This window comes from Ictidomys tridecemlineatus, chromosome 9 (genome assembly GCF_052094955.1).
Source record: "Ictidomys tridecemlineatus isolate mIctTri1 chromosome 9, mIctTri1.hap1, whole genome shotgun sequence".
NCBI lineage: Eukaryota > Metazoa > Chordata > Mammalia > Rodentia > Sciuridae > Ictidomys > Ictidomys tridecemlineatus.
In genome coordinates, this window is record NC_135485.1 from 129,130,603 (window position 1) to 129,152,626 (window position 22,024).

The following is a 22,024-nucleotide window of genomic DNA, read 5'->3' on the forward strand; positions in this document are numbered from 1 at the left end:
ATGTAGTTGAGTCTTCATCAGTGGTTTATTCCTTTCTACTGCAAAGGATAGTTCATAGAATATCCACAATGTATCTATTTACTAGTTAATTGATATTTGGATTCTTTCTAGTTTGGATCTGTTAAAATTGAAGGTACTGTCAACATTTGCTATAGATACAAGTCTTTGTGTGGGCATAAGACTTCTCTTGGATGAATGCTAAAGAGAAGAATTTTGAGGTCATGGTAAATAAATGTTTAACTTAATGAGAAATAGCCAAACTTTTTCCCAAAGAATCTGTACTATTTTGCTTTCTAATCAGCAGTATGTGAGAATTTCAGTTGCTTCATATCTTTGCCAGCTCTTACTGTGATTTGATTTGCATTTTTCTAATGATGTTGAATATCTTTTTACATGCTTATTTGCCATCCATATGTCTTTGGGAAAATGTTCATTTTGCCCATTTTTTATTATTGTTGGTCTTACTGAATTCTGCAACAAATCCTGCGTTGGCTGTGTATTTTGCAAATGTTTTCTTCCAATTTGTCTTAGCTTTTCATTTTCCTAATAGTATCTTTTAAGAAATAGTTTAATTTGGATGATTTTCAGAAAATTTAAATTATGTAGTCTTGATGTAATGTGGTTCATTAAAACAGATGTGGCAATAACTCTTTTCTCTCATCTATGAGAAAGTCATGGAAAATGCTAAGTGGAATTAATAGCCTTAAGTAGGAAGGTAGTGGTCTTAGAACATGGATATGTTTTCTACTAATAATTAACAACTGATCTTGGTTAAGGTGGCAGCCATTGTTTACTTAACTGGACCACAACAGAATTCATTGTGAAAGTGACATGTAAAAAGTATTATATTATTTAATAATGTCATTCTCATGAGAAGTCTTATTTTGTTGCCTCCAGTAGATTTTTTTCCCATCTTTTAAAGTGATGTAACACATCACATAAACTTAAAAAAAAAGTATTTTGTGTTTGTTGATCTAAGCACTTTGCAAGTATTAGAAAAGTAGTTTGCAGTTTGAACTAAACATCAGTGGGTTTCCTGTAGGCCAGAAGGTGTCACTTGTAACAGTTTGTGAGAAGCTACCTTTGTTGGGCTAAGGCCTATTTTAAGAAATCTATTTAATATATGGCACCTGTTTCATTTTGAAACCCAAAGCCAACTTTGAAAAACTATTAAAATGAACTCTCTTTTCTTATTTTGAGGTACTGGGGATTGAACCAAAGGCACTCTACTACTGAGCTGTCTCCCCTAGCCCTTTTTATATTTTTGAGATGGGTTGTCCCTGAGTTGCTTAGGCTGCCTTTAAACTTGGAATCCTCCTACCTCAGCCTCCCACATTGTGGGGATTACAGGCATGCAAGACCACGATGGGCAAGATTGTCCTTTTCTGAGATGAAAACATTGGCTAACATCTTTTCCTCATCTCAGTTTTTTTGCTTCCTTCAGGAAAGAAATGGCAGTGTTCAGTTACCATAGCTCATTGTTTTCAGTGATCCCTGTATTTAATAATTTCACAAGTAGTTTCAAAATTCTTAACGTTAAAAGATTTTACAGTATAGATATGTACAGAACAAAGGATGAAAATTCTTCTTTCTTAATCTGAATGTCCTTTCTACTGTCAATTTAAGTAAACTGCCTCTTTTCAGTTTCTATGCATACATATTCATACATACAGATAAATATACCTTTGTTTTTTTAAAGGGAGAGAGAATTTTAATATTTATTTTTTAGTTTTCAGCGGACACAACATCTTTATTTGTATATGGTGCTGAGGATCGAACCCGGGCCGCACGCATGTCAGGCGAGTGCGCTACAGCTTGAGCCACATCCCCAGCCTAAATATACCTTTTTGATTGTTTACACAGATCATGTTATTGTGACTTAAAAAATTTAATAGACTTGCGTGTTAAAAATTTAATAGACTTGCGTGGTCTTTCCAAGTCATTTCAAAAGGATGTGTCTCATTTTCCATGAATGCATGATGTTCTGTTGTACAGTTTAATTATAGATTAAATTATTTATTTCATAGGATCCCCCCCCCCCCCAAATCCCCCAAGTGCTAGGAATGCTCTGTTTCTCAGCCCTTTTATTTTATTTCAAGACAGGGTCTTGCTTGTGATCCTCCTGCCTCAGCCTCACAAGTCGCTGGGATTACAGGCCTGTTACCTTGAGCCAGTTTATTTCTTGGATTCTAGGAACTTTAAAAATAGTTTTTTTTTTTTTCCATGATTAATTTTATTTTTGTAATTAATTAATTAATTTTAATTAGTTATATGACAGCAGAATGCATTTTGATTCATTGTACATAATTGCAGCACAACTTTTCATTTCAGTGGTTGTACATGATGTCACACCATATGTGCAATCGTACATGTACCTAGGGTAATGGTGTCCATCTCATTCTCTCATCATTCCTGCCCCCTTGTACCCTCCCTACCTTTCCTCCCCCTTGTCCAATGACAGTTCCCTCCATTTTTCCCATGCCTATCCCTTCCCCATTATGGATCAGCACCCACTTAACAGAGAGAACATTCAGCCTTTGGCTTTTTGATATTGATTTATTTCACTTAGCATGATATTCTCCAACTCCATCCATTTAACGGCAAATGCCATAATTCTCTTTTAATGTTGAGTAATATTCTATTGTGTATATATATACCACAATTTCTTTACCCATTCATCTATTGAGGAGCATCTAGATTGCTTCTGCAGTTTAGTTATTGTGAATTGAGCTGCTGTGAACATTGATGTGGCTGCATTACTATAGCATGCTGATTTTAAGTCCTTAGGGTATATATAAATCAAGGAGTGGGATAGCTGGGTCAAATGGTGGTTCCATTCCAAGTTTTCTAAGGCATCTCCATACTGCTTTCCAGATTGGTTGCATCAATTTGCAGTCCCACGAGCAATGTATGAATGTGTCTTTTCTCCCCACATCCTCACCAACATTTGTTGTTGTTTGTATTCTTGGTAATTGCCATTCTGACTGGAATGAGGTGAAATCTTAAGTTTTTATTTGCATTTCTCTAATTACTAGAGATGTTGTACGTTTTTTCATATATTTGTTGATCGATCAAATGTATATCCTCTGAGAAATGTCTGTTCAGCTCCTTAGCCCATTTATTGATTGGGTTATTATTATTATTATTTTTTTGGTATTAAGTTTTTTGAGTTCTTTATATATCCTAGAGATTAGTGCTCTATCTGATGTGTGTGTGGCAAAAATTTCCTCCCAAAATGTCGGCTTTCTCTTTACCTCATTGATTGTTTCTTTTGTTGAGAAGAAGCCTTTTAGTTTGAGTTCATCTCTTTTATTAATTCCTGATTTTATTTCCTATGCTTTAGGAGTCTTGTTAAGGAAGTCTGGGCCTAATTTGACATGATGAAGACTTGGGCCTACTTTTTCTTCTATTAGGCACAGGGTGTCGACTAATTCCTAGGTCCTTGATCCACTTTGAGTTGAATTTTGTGCATGGTGAAAGATAGGCATTTAATTTCATTTTGCTGCATATGGATTTCCAGTTCTCCCAGACCATTTGTCGAGGAGGCTGTCTTTTCCAATATATGTTTTTGGCACCTTTGTCTAGTATGAGATAACTGTATTTATGTGGGTTTGTCTCTGTCTTCTACTCTGTACCATTGGTCTACATGTCTATTTTGGTGCCAGTACCATGCTGTTTTTGTTACTGTAGCTTTGTAGTATAGTTTAAGGTCTGATATTGAGGATTGCTTTGACTATTCTGGGTTTCTTATTTTTCCAAATGAATTTCATGATTGCTTTTTCTGTTGCTATAAGGAATGACATTGGGATTTTAATTGAAATTGCATGAATCTGTATAGTGCTTTGTATGGCCATTTTGACAGTATTAATTTTGCCTATCCAAGAGCATGGGAGATCTTTCCATCTTCTAAGGTCTTCTTCACTTTCTTTCTTTAGTGTTCTGTAGTTTTCATTGTAGAGGTCTCTGACCTCTTTTGTTAAGTTACCATGTATTTTATTTTATTTTTTGAGACTATTGTCAATGGGGTAGTTTTCCTAACTCCTCTTTCAGAGGATTCATCAGTGATATATATATAAATGCATTTATGAATATTGATTTTTATATCCTGCTACTTTGCTGAATTCATTTAAAAAATGTTTTTTAAAAACACCATTACAAGTAGCTTACAGATATCCTTGTTTATATACAGTTTTGTGGACATAACAGAATATTCTTTTAGAATAGATTGATTGAAGTTGAATTGCTGAGTCAAAAGTGTGTATGGGTATTTTAAGTTTTGGTAGGTACTGGCCATTTGCCTTTTAGAGGCTTAAAGCAATTTCTTTAAGGGTAGAATTTCCTTTATTTCAAAATGATTGCTGGGAGCGTGTTCTCTTGAGGATCTTCGTTCACCCTGAAGATAAGACAGGATAGACTTTGCCTTCACGTTTTCAGTTTGTACTACTCCATAGTCTTGTCAAGCAGATAGGAACTGACTTACAGCCTATTTCTATAACTAAGATTTTTGTTAGACTTAGCCTGCTTTTAGTATGTGTGCCAAATATATTGACCTATTTTGTATAAATGTCTTTGTAATAGTAATGATACTAACAATATTAATGGCTTTTAAAACTCATTAGCTGGGCTGGGGATGTGGCTTAAGTGGTAGCACACTCGCCTAGCATGAGTGAAGCACTGGGTTCGATTCTCAGCACCACATAAAAATAAAATAAAGATATTGTGTCCAGCTAAAACTGAAAAATAAATATATATATATAGAAACTCATTAGCTGTGTTGTATAATGGATATGAGTAGCAGTGTTGTATAAGGTATATTGTAAAACGTGTAATGCAGTCCTCCTTTTTTTTTTTTCCAATACAGGAATGGGTAGGACAAGTGGAAATAAGTGCCCTTTCTCTTATGTACAGGTAAACACTGTAATAGCATAAGTAAAAAATAAAATCACTGTGAAATTAATATATTTATTCTGCTGAAAATGTTAAAATAGGCTATTTTTACACACAGATGTAAAACATCCTAATTTTGGTGTGTCTATGTGTTGTGTTAATTGCATCAATTAGATTTAAGTTGTCAACATTTAGAAGTTTTAATTATCAAAATAGTTTTGGGAATGATACAGAAAGTTTTCCTGGCTGTAAAATAGCCCTCATCAACCTTATAAAGAAAAATGTAATTTCTCAGGCCAGTAGCATTGAATAGCCAGTAGAACAGAGCTAATAAAACAGGTATGTTAATGTTTAGTTTTACTACTTATGCCCCATATGAAGGAGCAAATCAGTACTTAGCTTTTTCTTTTCAAATGTTTAGATTTTTCTCTTTATACCTTCTTTGAGTTCTAGGTCTCCCTTTAGAATCATGTCTGAAGTTTTTTTTGTGTTGTGTACTTAAGCATGTCTCTGTGTGTAATACTCATACACATAAACAATCAAAACTATATTTGAAATTTTATTTTCAAGAAAAGATAATTTTATGTAGGTATTTTGCTGCTTAGTTATGTCATTACGAAATTGTTTCTTCTCCAGTGCCTAAAATATGACCTGACACTTATTAAGTGAATTGATGAATGAATTATTAAATTTAAATGCATAAAGTATATTCCTTTAAAAGTCATTTCTAAATTTTATTTTCAGGAAAGATTTTGTAATTTATCGGGAACCAAATGTTTCTCCTTCACAAGTAACTGAAAATAATTTTCCTGAAAAGGTAAGAATTTTTCAAGTGTTTGTAAAGGATTTAATTAAAAGAACCTATATTGACCTAGTAAGTTGTAATTATAAGTGACTTTTTGAAATAGTTGTGTGTGAAAGTTATGGCATTCTGAGTTTATATTATATTAGTATAATCATCATTGAGTCATATTTTGTATTTCCTCCATTATTGTATTGAACCCTCTTAAGTAATTTTAGTAAGTACACTGAAAATAATTATGCTACTAGTGTATATGATGAACTAGATTGTTTCTGTTGTTTTGTGTCAGTTTAAACATTAAATTGTAAAATAATTTGTGAAAGTAGGCTCTACTTTGCATTCAGGAATTCTTTGGTAACCACATGTATTTCCCATTGTAAAGATAATTTAAGTGGCAAGGGTATTAATGCATCATCTGGTCATAAAACAGAAACAATGGAAAAATTTCATGAAGCCAAAAACCAAGAAAAATCAACTGACTCATTATAAGAGAATTTTGTTTTAATTAGCTCTTTGGGAACTGCGAAGTCCAAGTTGAAGGGATTTGTGTATCACCATACTTGTGGTGATAAAGGGAAGGGGAAGAGAGTGAATTACTGCCTTTATAAGGTCTTTGCTCTGGAGTTGGGCTTTACAACTGCAGTTTTTGGAATGAGACGTGTTCTAAAAAATTTTAATGTAAATTTCTCTATTCATTAGTAATTAAGTATTTAAAAAATACTAAAGTTGGGGCTGGAGATATAGCTCAGTTGTTAGAGTGCTTTTCTTGCATGCACAGGGCCCTGGGTTCATTTCCCAGCACCAAAAGAAAGGAAAAAAAAAAAGTGCTAAAGTTGGGGCTGGGGATGTGGCTCAAGCGGTAGCATGCTCGCCTGGCATGCCTGCGGCCAGGGTTCGATCCTCAGCACCACATACAAACAAAGATGTTGTGTCTGCTGGAAACTTAATTTAAAAAATTCTCCCCCTCCCCCCCCAAAAAATTAAAGTACTAAAGTTGTAAAGAAGCAGAAAAATATTTTTTGATTCTGCCTCTTAAAGGTTACCATTATTAAGGTTTTGGAATTTTTTTTTATGGTCTTTAAATTTGTTTTTAAGTATCTGAAATGTTTTCATGGTGTGTGTGTGGATGTGGGTATGTGTGTATGGGTGTATGTGTGAGAGAGAGATTCTATATAATTTCTGTATGTCATTAAGAACCTACTTATTTAATGGCTGTATAGCCTCTGGAGTAGTATAGTTCAATAAGATGGGAGCTTTATTTAGGTTGCTTCTGAAATACTTTTTATTTGGAAATGATATAGTGATTCAGAGGCATTGCAGACTAAGTTGCTTTGTAAATGTTGAGGCTGAAACCTGTCTTGTTTTTCCCTTTCAGGTGTTACTATGTTTTTCCAATGGAAATCATTATGATATTGTCTATCCCATAAAGTATAAAGATAGTTCTGCTATGTGTCAGTGTAAGTATCACTGTGTATTTATATGGAAAATTTTATTCCTAAGCTGTAAAGGAGTTACATGCATTTTTAGAGATGTTTGTGTATAGCTTAAACATCTAAATGAGTGAGCAAATCAAGGACTTGATTGTATTTGACTCTCAGGATTTCTTAACCTTTGCACTGTGAACATTCTGGCTCAGATAGTTTTCTGGTGTGGTGTTCTCCTGGATACTTTTGGGTGTTCAGTTGCATACTTGTGCTTCACCAATAGATGCTGGTAATACTTTATTTTTGCCATTTATGACAATCAAAAATGTCTCCAGATTTTCCCAAATATTTTCCAAATATTTCCTGTGTTTTCTCCTACCACTATTTGAGGAAGGTGCTCTAAGAGAATAGAAATGGCTTCTTCCCACAATTACCTCTTGGTCATCTGTTGTGACAAAGCATCATAACAAAGAAGTGGTGCCAGGCATGTAAAAAACTTTTCCTGTTTTGTTTTGTTTATGCTTGGTATTGAACCCAGGGGCACTTTTACACTGAGCCATATCCCCAGCCCTTTTTATTTTTGAGATAGGATCTCACTGAGTTGCTTTGGATTTCCCTTAGTTGCTAAGGCTGGCTTTCAACTTGTGATCCTCCTTCCTTAGCTTCCCAAGTTGCTGGGATTACAAGTTTGAGCCACTGTGCCTGGCCCCAGCTCTTCTTACTTTGTGATAGGGTTTTACTAAATTGCTGAAGTTGGCTTCAAACTTGAGATCCTCTGGCGTAAGCCCAGGCCATAGTTGCTGGGATTACAGGTTGCTGGGATTATTAGTGTGCATCACTGTGCCTGGCTTTTCTCCTTGTTCTTAAGTTAATATTGACCAGTAAAGACACGTAATGATTTTTTTTTTTTTTGAATTTAAGTTGCATTTTGAGATAGAAATGTCTAACTGTAATCCTGGGCTATTTCTTCCCTCCCCTGTCTAGTCAAAGTCTGGACATTTCAGTTTTAGGGAAAAAGAGCTCTTATAGCCTGCTATTGCTGTGTGGGTGGTACAAGGCTCCTGTTATAGAATCTAGAAGGTCTGGGTGAAGTTGGTTTTTCAGATTGATTTAGGTGGTGAGCACCTATTGTACCTGAATTTTTTTTTTTAATTTGTAATGCCTGAATTTTTATGTACTTGATTTGATAAAACTCAATAAGTAAAACCAAATGACAGTCTTAAAATGCATGTGTTTTTGAATTTCTGGTAAAATTTTTTTCTGTTTTCAGAACTAGAGTCTTTTTTTTATCAAATTTGTCTAAATACACTTCTTCCCTTCAGTGGTTACATAGAATAGTTCTTTTTTTTTTTTTTTTTTTTTGGGTGGTTGTGGCTGTGTGCAAGGGGTTAGGGTTTGCTATAGTTGAGCCAGGCGTACTCTGCCATTAAAAGCTACATCCCCAGTGTTTTTTTTTTTGTTTGTTTTTTTAAAAATTTTTTATTTTGAGATAGGGTCTCACTAAGTTGCCCAGGCTGGCTTCAAATTTGGCAGCGTTCTGCCTCAGCCTCCAGAGTATTTGGGGTTACAGGCATGTGCGTCTGTTTCCAACTGAGAATACATTTTAATGACCCTCCCTGCCTCTTTCTTTCTGCTAGGGTTCAAACCCAGAAACTTGCAAATGCTAAATAAAGCATTCACTCTACCACTGAGCTATATCCCTAGCCCCTGCAACAGTTTCTTTTTAGTTCTTTATATAAAATTAAAATCTTGAGCTAAGTTATATAATCAAACATCTTGTTTCATAGATAGCTGAGAAATGCCTTGTCTCAGGTTGTAGTCAGTGGTAAAGCTAAGACTAGCATCCAGGTCCTCTAACTAGTAATTTAGTATACTCTCTGCTATTCAATATTCTTCTTTCTAGCAATCTTTTTTTTTTTTTTTTTTTTTGTATTTAGAGACAGGGTCTAACTAAGTTGCTTAGGGCCTTGCTAAATTGCTGAGGCTGGCTTTGAACTCAGTCCTCCTGTCTCATCTTCCCAAGCTGCTGGGATTATAGGCGTGTGCCATCGCACCTTGCTCTCTTCTAGCAATCTTAATGCGTCTTATGTCTAAGCATGTGCATGACATCCGTAAGTTTCAGTCTCTTCAGTCTCAGTACTGCATGTGCTGAGATTACATTTGAGCATATGTATTGCTTAGCAGTGTGTGGAGTGTAGTAACTGTTCAGTGTGTATGATTAGTTCTTTATCAAACTTGTTTCACAGTTGTCATAATGTCTGTATGATGTTAGTTTTAAAAATAGTAGTGTTTGCATAATTTCAAACTGCATATCTGCACAGAAAAATTTTAGTTGCTTTCTAGGTGATTCTTATATTATTTTTTTGATTAAATTGAAATTATGTTACTGACTAAAATGTTGCAGATACTATCAGATTTTAGAAGCCTGAGCAATATAGTACATTTTTTCCTGTTCTTGTTTTAAAAATATGCCTGTACTAAGTATTACAAATCTCTCATTAATTGCAGCTCTCCTTTATGAATTGCTGTATGAGAAGGTATTTAAGACTGATGTTAGTAAAATCATGATGGGACTAGACACCTCTGAAGTAACTGATGAAAACAACAGCGAAATATCCGATTCAGAGGATGACAGTTGCAAGTAAGAATGAATTTAAATCCTAAAATAGCTTTCTTATGCCATACAAAGAGACATTTCAATTATGTTTTCTCACATTTTAAGGTGTTAACACATAAAATATAGCAATTTGCCATATAGCAAACTTCCATAGATCTCTGACACTAATTTTATTGATTGATTGATTGATAGATACTAGGGATTGAACTCAGGGGCTCTTGACCACTGAGCCACATCCCCAGCCCTATTTTGTATTTTATTTAGAGACAGGGTCTCACTGAGTTGCTTAGCACTTTGCTTTTGCTGAGGCTGGGTTTGAACTTGTACATTTCATGTAGATGTAGTTTTTGTTTGTTCACTGCAGGACCTCAGCACCTTAATGTGTAGTGCCTGGCAGTTAATAGGGGCTCAAATACTTGAGTGAATGAATAAATGTTTAGCTATGCATGTTACAGTGAATTCAAATGATGGTTCTTAGGTTGTATTGAAGACTCACAGAGAGTACTTAAAACAGCCAGTTGAACTGGGGGCAGGGGGCACTCAATCAATGAGCCACATGCCCAGCCCTATTTTTGTATTTTATTTAGAGACAGAGTCTCACTGAGCTGCGTAGTGCCTCACTTTTGCTGAGACTGGCTTTGAACTTCAGATCTTCCTGCCTCAGCCTCCCGAGCTGCTGGGCCCTGTTATGTTTTGAGACAGGGTCTTGCTTGAGGCTGGCCTCAAAGTTGAGATTCACCTGCCTTAGTTTTCCAATTGGCTGGGCTACATGGTGTTTTTAATGAACTGGTTGGTTGTGAACCCTCCTTTAGTTAACTTTGGAGTAGTTTTTTTTTTTTTTTAAAGTGGGTCTTCCCTGCATGTAGAAAGACATTGTTATGTTGAATCTTTCTAAATTTCATATCTGTTCCCCTAGTTACTATGGTGTATTTCTGGTTTTTTTTTTTTTTGTTGTTGTTGATACTGGGTCGGTATTTTTAGTCTTGGACTTCTGTCATATAGATACACACACAAAACATATACATACTTTTGTATTGTATACTTAAACTAAAATTTATATGAGCTTAATGGAGGATAGCTCCAGCTTTTTAGGTTATAGCCAACTTGAGATTTTTAGGTGAGGTAGAAGTTACTTGCATGCAAATAAATTTTTCTGCTCCTAATTATGGTTGTATTTCTTTCTTTGTAGGAGTAAAACTACCACTGCTAATGATGTAAATGGATTTAAACCTTTGTCAGGCGATGAGGTATTTTTTAAAAATGGTTTTAACTAGTTCTTCAATATAAAAATATGAATTTATAGCCTTTTTTCTGATATATTTTCAGTAGAGTTAGGAACATCTTTCTAGTAAGAAATTTGTTGGCTGCTTCCTAATTGTTTGAAGTTTTAAAATTCTTTAATAGATTTTACTTTTGTAAGTAGATTTTCTAACATAATGTTTTAAAAGTGTTTCTGTGTTGATTGGACTTCCTGACTTTGTTTGTTTAGCACCTGAAGAACAATGGGAGCTCTTCTAGCCTGCCTTTATCTAGAAAGGTTCTTAAGTCACTTAATCCAGCAGTATATAGAAATGTTGAGTATGAGATTTGGCTAAAGTCTAAACAAGGTGAGTTAAAAATCTGAATTTTTTTCTAAAATTGCTTTGTGGCACTTGAAAATAATTAAGTAAACTTGATACTGTTATTTTTTTACAGCTCAACAAAAACGTGATTATTCCATTGCTGCTGGTTTACAATATGAAGTTGGAGATAAATGCCAAGTAAGCGATTTGTATAAAAGAAGAAAATATTTTACTTAAATCTTGCTTTTTCCAATAGGAATGAAGAAAACATCTGAGGTTTGAATATCTTACTAATTTGGATTTTCAGAGTTTATCATGTATTCATTTTGATAGGTCACAAGTAGTTAGCTTTTTGATATTTGAATACTAAAATTTGTATCTTAAACAGTAGTATCCCCGTACATGATTTTTTTTTTAAAATATTTATTTTTTTAGGTGTAGATGGACACAACACAATGCCTTTATTTTTATGTGGTGCTGAGGATCGAACCTGGGCCCCGCCTGTGCTAGGGCGAGCGCTGTACCGCTGAGCTCAATCCCAGCCCCCTCCCATGATTTTTTAAAAGAATTTGGCCTTTGGGATTACTTGCTTCAAAGAAGTAATAATAAACTGGGTGTGGTTGTGCACACTTGGAGACATCAGTGACTCAGGACAAGGTTAGCCTCAACAATTTAGTAAAGATCCTATATCCAAACAAAATGAAAAAACAATGTCTGCTGGAGATTTAACCCAGAGGTAGAGTCCTTGTCTAGCATGTGTAAGACCTGGGTTCAATCCCTTCCTTACCAAAGAAATAAGAAGTAACAGTAACATTTGAGATATTCAGGAGGTATATACATTTCATTTGGCAAATGGATTCAAACTTGATTTTTATGGTTCAGTTTATTTTATTTATAAAAAGTCTTCCTGGAAGATTTTGATATATGTATAATGTTTTCCTTTTAGACTAAGGAAGGAGGAGAATGAGCCCTGTTAGATTAATTATGAGCTAATTATTTTGAATAAGCTACTGAACTGCACTAGAGTAGCTGATGGTTAATGGGATCTCTGTTTCTTACAGTAGGGTAATTTGGCCCACTCATCCTCCAGGGTACATTTAACATGTAATAGTTAACTGAGAGGGCGCTACTGACATCTAGTGGATGGAGGCCAAAGAGGTGGCCAAACATCTTGCAGTGGTCTGTTTTCCCTCTCCCCACCCCCAACCAAGAACCATCTAGTTCAAAGTCTCAGTAATGCTGAAGCTGGAGAGACCCTGTGCTTTTTTCATTTTTTTTAAATGAAAAAGCACTGTTATTTTGAAACACGCACACATCCAATATGTGGAAGTTAATTTTTTTTTTTATCAGAAATTATCTCCATCAAAAGTATAGTCCTTGGGCCTGTTTTTTTGTGATATTGGGATTGAACCCTGGGAGCCACTCAACCATTGATATCCTCAACCCCCTTTTAAATTTTATTTTGAGACAGGGTCTTATTAAATTGCCAAGGGTGGAAATTTGTGATTTCTTGTTTGTGATCCTCTTGTTTCAGCCTCTTGGGTAGCTAGGATTACAAGTATGTGTCACTACTCTTGGTTAAAAAGTTTTGCCTTTTTAAACTACTTAAAACCGCCATTGATAGATGTTTCTTCTTCTTCTTCTTCTTCCTCCTCCTCTTCCTCTTCTTCTTCTAGATGGACACAGTATCTTTATTTATTTTTATGTGGTGCTGAGGATCAAACCCAGTGCCTTGTGTGTGTGAGGCAAGTGCTGTACCACTGAGCTACAATCCCAGCCCTAGATGTTTCTTCTTGACTTGTGGAAGAAATACTCATTTACCTTATAATAAGTTGGTTTACATGAAAAATATCTGATCAGGGTTATATCTGGGGCATCAGTGGTGGAGTTTCACCTTTAGAACTTTTAATAATATTCTGTTCTGGGATACTTGGAAGCTGAAAAAGAGAATATAAATTTCTTTAGAGGTTTCCATATGGAATTGTCAGAAGTGTGCTCTAATTGTACAGCAGAGTTGTGGAAGCTCTTACTACACTGCCTTGGAAAACTTAGAAGAGATTAAAAAAGAAGAGTAAACTTAGAGCTTGGAGGCCTCCTTTTCTGCCCACTTAGCAGAAAAGAGATAATTGTTTAAAGTTATCTTGCTAAAACTGTGACACTTGTTTTTGTAAATCAAGCATCTTTCCTTTGAGGTTGAAAGTACTTTTTGGCCAAGTGGACACTATTGATAAAATAATTGGTGAAGTAGATACCTGTTTAGTTTTTTTCTTTTTGGAGTGTTTTATTTTTGTTTCTCCTATTTGTTTAATTTGGATAAAACAATTGAAATCTTTAAAAAAATTATATGACTCGAAGTGTGTAATCAGATGTGGTTTAAATTGATGATGAAAATAAGTGACAAATTTTATTGCAAAACTTTTGAAGAAAGTAAAGAGGCCTTGTTATAAGGAATAAAATATCAACTGTTTAATATTTCAAACAAATGGGATTGTTGATGTAATAAGGCAGGAGGTTGCTTAAAGCAGTACTATGTATACATGCTTCTAGTATAGAAGACAGGTGTGTAGGTTTAGTGTGTGTTTAACTACAGTAGTAAACTTTAAGGCTTATTTTGTCAATATAGTTGGGTGTTACCAAGTGTATGTTTGAGAATAGTTGACACATTTCTTTTTAGGGAAAAAGAAAGGTCAGAGTTTATACATTTTTAATATCAGAAAAAAAAGGAAGATTCTACTAACTATAATAATAGTTGTTCTGGAAGCCTGGGCATACAGTGTAACAGCCATGAGTTCAGAGGCAGATTATCTCTTATCTCTTATTTAGAGCTTTAATAGATTGTACTCTAGCTTCTCCTTCAACTATGTAGAAAAACAATCTAGAAAAATTTTGGAAGGACAGATAGCAAAGCTTTTCTTTTAGATAGAAGTACAGTAGAGGTCTGGGAGCTTAGGGAGACATATTCTGTTGTTTTCCTTTTGAACTTACATTGTTTTTCCCATAAAAAATAAATGTTTCTCTTTAATCAAAGAGAATAAAAATGGTGAAACTGGTCACTAGTGCAAAGGAAGCAGGTAACTGATTTTTATTTCTGCCATTGTTCAACAGGTTAGGTTGGATCACAATGGAAAGTTTTATAATGCAGACATTCAAGGGATACACTCTGAAAATGGACCAGTTTTGGTTGAAGAACTGGGAAAAAAGTATGTACTATCCTTCAGCCAAGGCATTCATTGCTTCTTCCATTTAGCCTGATGTAATTATGAACATTTCTAAATATCCCTGTGTCTTTGCAAATTCAATGAAAGGTATTGCCCATGTATAAAAAGTGTATTCAGGGAAGCAAGGGATATAGCTCAGTAGAGTGCTTGCCTTGCATGCACAAGACCCTGGGTTCAATCCCCAGCACAAGTTTCAATCAGATCTTTAGAAATAATAGTTGGAGTTCTAATTGACTATTTTCCATGTTGGCAAATTTTAAATAAAGAATACTTGTTTTATTGAGTATAGTTTAAAATGCATCATTTTACAGAAAGGCTATTTTAGAAATTGGCCGAATTATAAACTGGGAGCTTTGGAGAGTGGGGAGCACATTCATTTCTATTTTCATTTAGTACTGCATTGCATCTGTTAGTAGGAAATGTCTGTCGGGTTGAGTAGTGAAGTATCATTGACTTGTTGTTTATACAGTGTTATTTTGGAACACTTTTTGTTCTGGTTGTTGCTGCCCTTATTAGAGAAAAAGGAAGTAAAGTCACACCTTAAATTTTTACTATGGGAAAGTTTAAACATACATAAATGTAGAAGGATAATCATCTTTAAACGAAGCAAGATAATATTATAGGAACAGAGCACCACAGCCCGGTTTCAGCAACTCACAGCATTTGGCAACCTTTTCTAATTTACTCTTCCCTAATATTTTATTTTTTAAATGGGAATGAAATTGGAATATTTCAAAGGAAATCCCGGACATCACACAATTTCTCTAATAGATGTTTATAGTACCACTAGGCAATAGAATGGCATTATAATAATCATTCGTTAAATTTAGTCTTTTGCTTAAATTATATTTAAGGCTTTTTAATGTATAATTTAAGTTAGGAAGTATGTTTTTTACATACATTATTTTATTTGATTAGAATTAAGTAAGGATTGCTAACTGCTATTTATAGTTGAATTCTGATTTATTTTTAATGTAAGAAAACTAGAAATTTTATTGCTAAATGCTATTTATAGTTGAATTCTGGTTTATTTTTAATGTAAGAAAACTAGAAATTTTACTTAAGTTGAAAATAAGATGTTTACATAGAATATTTGTTTTGAGTAGAGCTAGGATTGTTTTAAGTTATTAAAAGTCTTTTTCTTTCTTATCAAGACCTACACAGAAGAACCTCAAAGCACCTCCCCCAGAAAGCTGGAACACAGTGTCAGGAAAGAAGATGAAAAAACCTTCCACTTCCGGACAAAATTTCCATTCTGGTAGGAACATATCAGGTTGTCTTTTTGGGGGATTAGGGATGGCTGTATTTGGGGTTGTTTAAGTAGGAAAATTATAAGGTGTTTTTGGATTTTTGCCACAGACATGGATTACAGAGGGCCAAAGAATCCAAGCAAGCCAATAAAAGCCCCATCAGCACTACCTCCTCGCCTGCAGCAACCTTCAGGAGTAAGACAACATGCGTTCTCTAGTCATTCTTCAGGGTCCCAGTCTCAGAAATCCTCCAGTGAGCACAAAAATCTTAGCAGGACACCCTCACAGATCATAAGGTAACCTTCCTGAATGTAAGAGAAATGGCAGTCAGGTGAGAAGTGTTTATTGTATTGGCCACATTGCCTGCTTTTAAACAGTTAAAACTCTTTGTTCATATACTTGTTTGTAATATAGTATTAAAAGTATTGGCAAAATACCATGCAAGGATTTTAGTTCCTTATAATCCTCTAATCCTCTTTAAACGAAGCAAGGTAATATTATAGGATCAAAGATCTTGATTTTTGAATAATTGTTTCAAATTACTTGGGAGGTCTTACTTTAGCCAGATCTTATTCTGGTATTTAATAGTTTTCTGGTGGCTTTTGGAATACTGGATTCCAGATCACATTCTTAAATCCTTGGAGGAGGGTGAGGATGCTGCCTTTTGTACAGGAACATAAGTCATCCTCAGGTGTTTGTTTACTTTGTTCTGATAAGTTTTAATTATTTGTGGTCATGTTTCCAATACCAAACAGGGCTGCAAGTTTTAGATTTAAGCAATTATGAATATTGGCATTCTAACTGAATATTCAAAGAAAGATGAGCTTAAGGGTCATACTTTTCCTATGGCATATGGTGTTGAGTGTTTCCCTAATCTACTGTTCTGATGAGTAGTTTCACATATTAAAGCTTTCCCTTTTGTGGAGATTTCTTTGAGGGGGTCTTGGTAGAGACATTTTCCTCAGACACTCATGGCCATGTCTCCCAGGAACTCTGGAGCCTTCCTAAGTTACTGTGATCAGTGACTTCCCTATCCTTGCCAAGTTCTGGTCTTTAATTGATTTATTTTTGACATTTGGGCATTCCCTTTTCTTGAGCATGCACTTAATCTTTTGTCATTAAAGATAAATATTATGTAGCATTTAAGACAGAATTGTAGGTTCTTAGACTGATTACTATTAGTTTCCTAGTGCTGTAACAAACCAGTCGTCTTCAAACCATGGAAAGTCTCTCAATTCTGGGACTAGAAGTCTGAAGTCAGGTTGTTGCCCAAGTTAGGAAAAGAGGTTCCATGCCCCTTCTGTTTTCTAGTGTTGCCTAGAGTCCTTGGGATCCCTTAGCTTATAGATACGTCATTTCATTCTCTGCTTCTGTCATCACATGGTGTTTCCCTGTCTTTGTCTGTTCTTAGGGGACACTAGACACATTGGGTTTAGGTCCTACTCCAGTCCTGTTAACCTCAATTCAAGTTCAATTGCATCTGAGAAACGACCATTTTCCAAGAAGGGTCACATGTATAAATACTAGGAGTTAGGTAGCTGAACATATTTTTTTTTTAGGAGATAAATTCAACGCATAAGATACTTGAAATCAATTTAAGGGCTAGGATTGTAGCTCAGTGGTAGAGTAGTGCTTGCCTTGCATGTGTGAGGCACAAGGTTCAATCCTCAAAACACATAAATAAATAAAATAAAGGTATTGTGTTCATCTACAACTAAAAAAAATTTAAAAAAAAAATCCATTTTCAAAAAATTAAAAGTATTTAGGATAGGAAGTTAATTCAAATTATTCATAATCCAAAGCATCCTAAATGTTTTTCTATATATAGTCTCCTTTTTATCTGTATTTTCCCAATCATCTAGTTTTCTTCTTTAGAGAGGATATTTATGGCATCTTAATTTTTCATCTTTTCCTTAGTGATAATGTTTCTTCTTTTGGAAAAAGCAAAAACATAAGCAGGACTGCATGTATGTATGCTTTCATTTAGTATTGATATACAAGAAATGTCATTGCTTAACTCTTTTTTCTTTTGAGAGCAAATTCCTGTCGAAGTGTTGGAATATGGCATAAAGAATATATACAATAGTTATATTTCTGCGCTGATTAAAAAAAGAGATTTAATTATTTCTATATTACTTGGAAGTGAATTATATATCTTTTATCTCCCTTATCGTAAGTGCATTATCTTAGTGAGATATTCTGATACTATAGCAGTTCCAGTTGTGAAACATACTAATCAGGCTGCCAAAAGTTCTGAAGTGTTAGTGTGGCTAAATTAGTCAAACATTTATATTGGAAAGTAGATAATCTTATTTTAGGTACTCAATACATTTTGTCTTTTTTTCTTTCTGACAAGAATGTTTTATTTGACAGAAAACCTGATCGTGAGAGAGTTGAAGATTTTGATCATACAAGTCGAGAATCTCACTATTTTGGCCTCTCCCCAGAAGAGCGCAGAGAGAAGCAAGCTATAGAGGAGTCTCGTTTACTCTATGAGATTCAGAACAGAGATGAACAGGCTTTCCCAGCTCTTTCTGTATGTATAAAGGGAATTTTTAAAGGTTAATGTTTGGAAGTCTTAGTATAGTTTCTATATTAAACCATAGGTTTCTTATGGTGTGCTAACAATTTTTAAACTGCAAGTTTAGAGATCATTTAATTCTCCTTTTCATTTTTTGCATGAAGATAGGTCTAGAAATGTTATTGAAAAGTTGGTGATGGTTGGCAAGTAAATGGGTTTGAAATGTTTAGTATGTATTTAATTTGGTAGCCAAAATAATGTGCAGTATAGAGAGGTTCATGATTCATTTAACCTTTTACAAGAAATATCTGTTAAATCCCGAAGTACTCTGAACTGTTTATTAAACCTAGGAGGACCTGATAAAGTGAGAGCTATCTTTCAAGAGAGCTCACTGTTCAGGTAGTATCCTGCAGTCCTGTGTTTCTGTCCTTACTCTATGTGTCAGACACTATTTGCAGTGGATGTTTCTCTGATGAAAGAGTTCTCTGTCTTCAGATTTCCTTAACTCCTGTTGGGGAGTCATGTAGGTGAAGAAGGTTCATGAGCAGAACAGGGAAGGGTAACTGCTTCATTATTGATACTGGGAACCCTGTGGGCTTTTAAGTCTTGGTAAGTGGTACTCAGATGACCTATGATCCTGATTGGTAACAATAGATTAAACATACAAAATGGAGTGTTTTGAGAGGTTTCCCACTAGACCACCATAAAACATTAAAGCCCCATACACGTAGTTCTCTGTCATCTGGTTATGGAATGTCTTAGGGGTCTGAGGAAGAGTTCAGTTGGAAAAGCTTATGTGAAATAGTTATTCAATTGGCACAGGGTTAGGAATTATTGGAAGAGATGCCCAAAAGCATAGGGCATTGTGTGTGTGTGCTAAGTATATTTATCTTTCATGTCCTATATGTCAATTTTCTACAATTTTTATGTAGACAACTATAAATTATTTGAGCTTTTATCTATATTTCTTCTTTTTAGTTAGCAAATGTTAAAGGTATACTATAATGCAAGGACAAATTGTGAAATTTTTTTATTGTTAATTTTTTTTTTTTTCTAAAGTACTGAGGATTGGACCCAGGGTTGCTTTACCACTGAGCCACATCCCCAGTCCTTTTATTTTTTATTTTGAATCAGGATCTCACTAAGTTGTTGAGTATGGCTTCAAACTTGAAAGTTTTCCTATCTCAGCCTCCCAAATTGCTGGGATTATAGGTGTTCATCACTGTGCCCAGCTAAAATGGGGTGTTCATTCTCATTATCTTTAGACATCGTGGGATTACTAGTGGCAAAGGTCTATTTTCTATAAAATTCCTTAGCCAAGACCAAGGTCCTCTATGCTGCTATATGAAATATATAATGTAATGGGAACTTAGAACCTTAAATAATAATTTAGTTTAAAAAACAACTTATTGCAGTCTTTTTGTTTCACAGTTAGAAGGTTGGATCTCATGCAGAGCTTATTGATTTGCTCTGGTAATAGTATATCAGTGATAAAAATCCTGATGGCACTGTATCTGCTAATTTGCATTTAGATTTTTTTCCCCTTCCACAAAGATCATGCCTCTACAATGGCTTCTTCAGAAGGTTGGTACAGAGAATGCTATTGTTTATACAGAGAATGTAAGTTGCCAGGTGAAGGTCTGGTCAGGGTGGCTTCCTGAAATGGATCTATGATGAAGTCTAACTACTAATTATGCTGAAGGTCTGCTTTGCCTATTACTTTGATTTAGTCATTTAGCAATTAATATAATTAAAAGTGGACCCTAGATTATATCATTTTTATTTTCAGTAATATAAAAATCTAGGGCTATGAATTTTGAGATTTTGTGTGTAGAAGTATGAAGAATAGTATTAATTACAGAATTTCTGTTGATAGTTTTGTGAGTAAATTTTAACACAAATGTTGGGTTTTGTTCATTTTAAAGAGCTCATCAATGAGTCAGTCCGCTTCTCAGAGTAGCAACCCATGTGTTCAGAGAAAATCATCGCATGTAAGTGATAGGAAAGGAAGCAGGCGGAGAATGGATATAGAAGAACGAAAAGACAAAGGTACGTTATTTCCTCATTTCAAAGCAGATGGGAAAGATTTTCTTAATAATTTTCTGAGGAATCCGCTGGTGGGGTCTTGGAATGTATCCCCTGTAAATAAGGGAGGGACTACTATTTTGGGGAAAAAAAATTACTTTTTAAATTGTTAAGCTGCTTAAGTAATCTCTCCATATTAATGTTAGATATGGCGAGAAATGTTGACTCAGCCTAAGGCATGTTAAATGTTAAATACTGCATTTTTCATTGACTAAACATGCTTTCAGTAGTACTGTTGACTTTCTTCATATTTTGTTCTGTATTCAAACCTGACTAGTGGTTGATGCTACGTTTTTTTTACCTTAATATGTTATAGACCCTATCCATGGACATATTCACTTGGATAAAAAGCCTGAGTCAAGCACATTGGAGGTAAAAGTTTAAAATTCTAATTGCATTTCTTTTTTTTTTTTAACACTGTGATACTATAGTAAGAAAAAGTAGGGGAAGGTAGAAATGATTTCAACATTTTATAACTACTAGTATAGAAGAGAAGCAGAAAAGAGGCGAGTTTGTATTCTGGCTTATGCTCACAAGTCATAATTGTGTCTTCAAGGTACCTTGGGATGCCTTATGTGAATAGTTGCAGAGTAGCTTATATTCTCCATCACTCCAGGGAGATTGTTTAAAGCCATGCCCCAGCTAGAAATAACCCAGTAATTTGGTAGAATAGAGATACACAGGCAAAGCTAACCTTCCTATTGAAGACCATTATAATTGGAAAAAAAATTTCAAATCATGAGAGGGCTCAGATGCATGTGGAGTGAACTATAAAGGAAATTGCTGTTATTCCTGGAATGTGGGTCTTTGAAATACAAAAATCACACTTTCTTTTTGCTCCCAAAGAATACCAGTGATGAAAAATGTACAAGAATTTCATCACCATCAAAGTCAAAGAAATTAGAGTGCCCATCTCCTGCAGAACAAGTACGTAAGTTGTTGCATTTGTCACTGAGTACTATATTCTCTGGGTTCTTTGTATACAATGATATAAAAATAGGAAACATCTCTATGGAAATGGGAGAATTTATTCTAGCATCACAATTTAAGTGCAATTACAATTTTTTTTCTTCCTTTTTTTTTTTTTGGTGGTGCTGGGGATTGAACCCAGGGTCTTGTGCATGTTGGCAAGCACTCTGCCAACTGAGCTATATCCCCAGGTCCCAATTAAAATTTTTCTGTAATTTATTTTGATCTTGGCTAGTTTACAGTGTTAATGGTGTTTAATAGATGTTTATTTTGTAACCATTTCTTTGCCATTCTTCTGAATTTATTTTGGATAAGTTCATATTTGTTGTCTTTATTTTTTGATATCTTATCCTACCTTTATGGTAACTTGACCTGAACATTAGATTTTTGAAAGAAAACTGAATTTCTACTTTATTTTAAAACTTTTTTGGCTGGGTGTGGTGGCATGTGCCTGTAATCCCAGTGGCTTGGGAGGTTGAGGCAGGAGGTTGAGTTCAAAGCCAGCTTCAGCAACTTAGATCCTAAAGCAACTAAGTGAGACCCTATCTCTAAATAAAATATAAAAAAGGGCTGGGGATGTGGCTTAGTGGTTAAATATGTCTTTGCTATTAGCAGACCTTTTGAAGAGTCATCTGCATCAGTTATTTCACACATTTAAAAAAGCAATTCCACAAATTTATAAGTAAAAT

The 22,024-nt window shown here is 34.7% G+C and overlaps 1 protein-coding gene across 1 annotated transcript in view; it reads left to right on the forward strand.

Annotated features, from left to right (window-relative positions):
* The window catches only part of Otud4 (OTU deubiquitinase 4), a 42,921-nt gene that overhangs the window by 11,751 nt on the left and 9,146 nt on the right, over positions 1-22,024 (forward strand). Inside the window, exons 4-17 of the mRNA XM_078022071.1 lie at positions 4,862-4,908; positions 5,632-5,704; positions 7,065-7,146; positions 9,622-9,754; positions 10,920-10,977; positions 11,220-11,337; positions 11,426-11,490; positions 14,398-14,492; positions 15,665-15,768; positions 15,870-16,056; positions 18,134-18,296; positions 20,207-20,330; positions 20,683-20,738; positions 21,213-21,293. Of these exons, the coding sequence (XP_077878197.1) occupies positions 4,862-4,908; positions 5,632-5,704; positions 7,065-7,146; positions 9,622-9,754; positions 10,920-10,977; positions 11,220-11,337; positions 11,426-11,490; positions 14,398-14,492; positions 15,665-15,768; positions 15,870-16,056; positions 18,134-18,296; positions 20,207-20,330; positions 20,683-20,738; positions 21,213-21,293 (1,386 nt within the window). The remainder of the gene's footprint in view (positions 1-4,861; positions 4,909-5,631; positions 5,705-7,064; positions 7,147-9,621; positions 9,755-10,919; positions 10,978-11,219; positions 11,338-11,425; positions 11,491-14,397; positions 14,493-15,664; positions 15,769-15,869; positions 16,057-18,133; positions 18,297-20,206; positions 20,331-20,682; positions 20,739-21,212; positions 21,294-22,024) is intronic.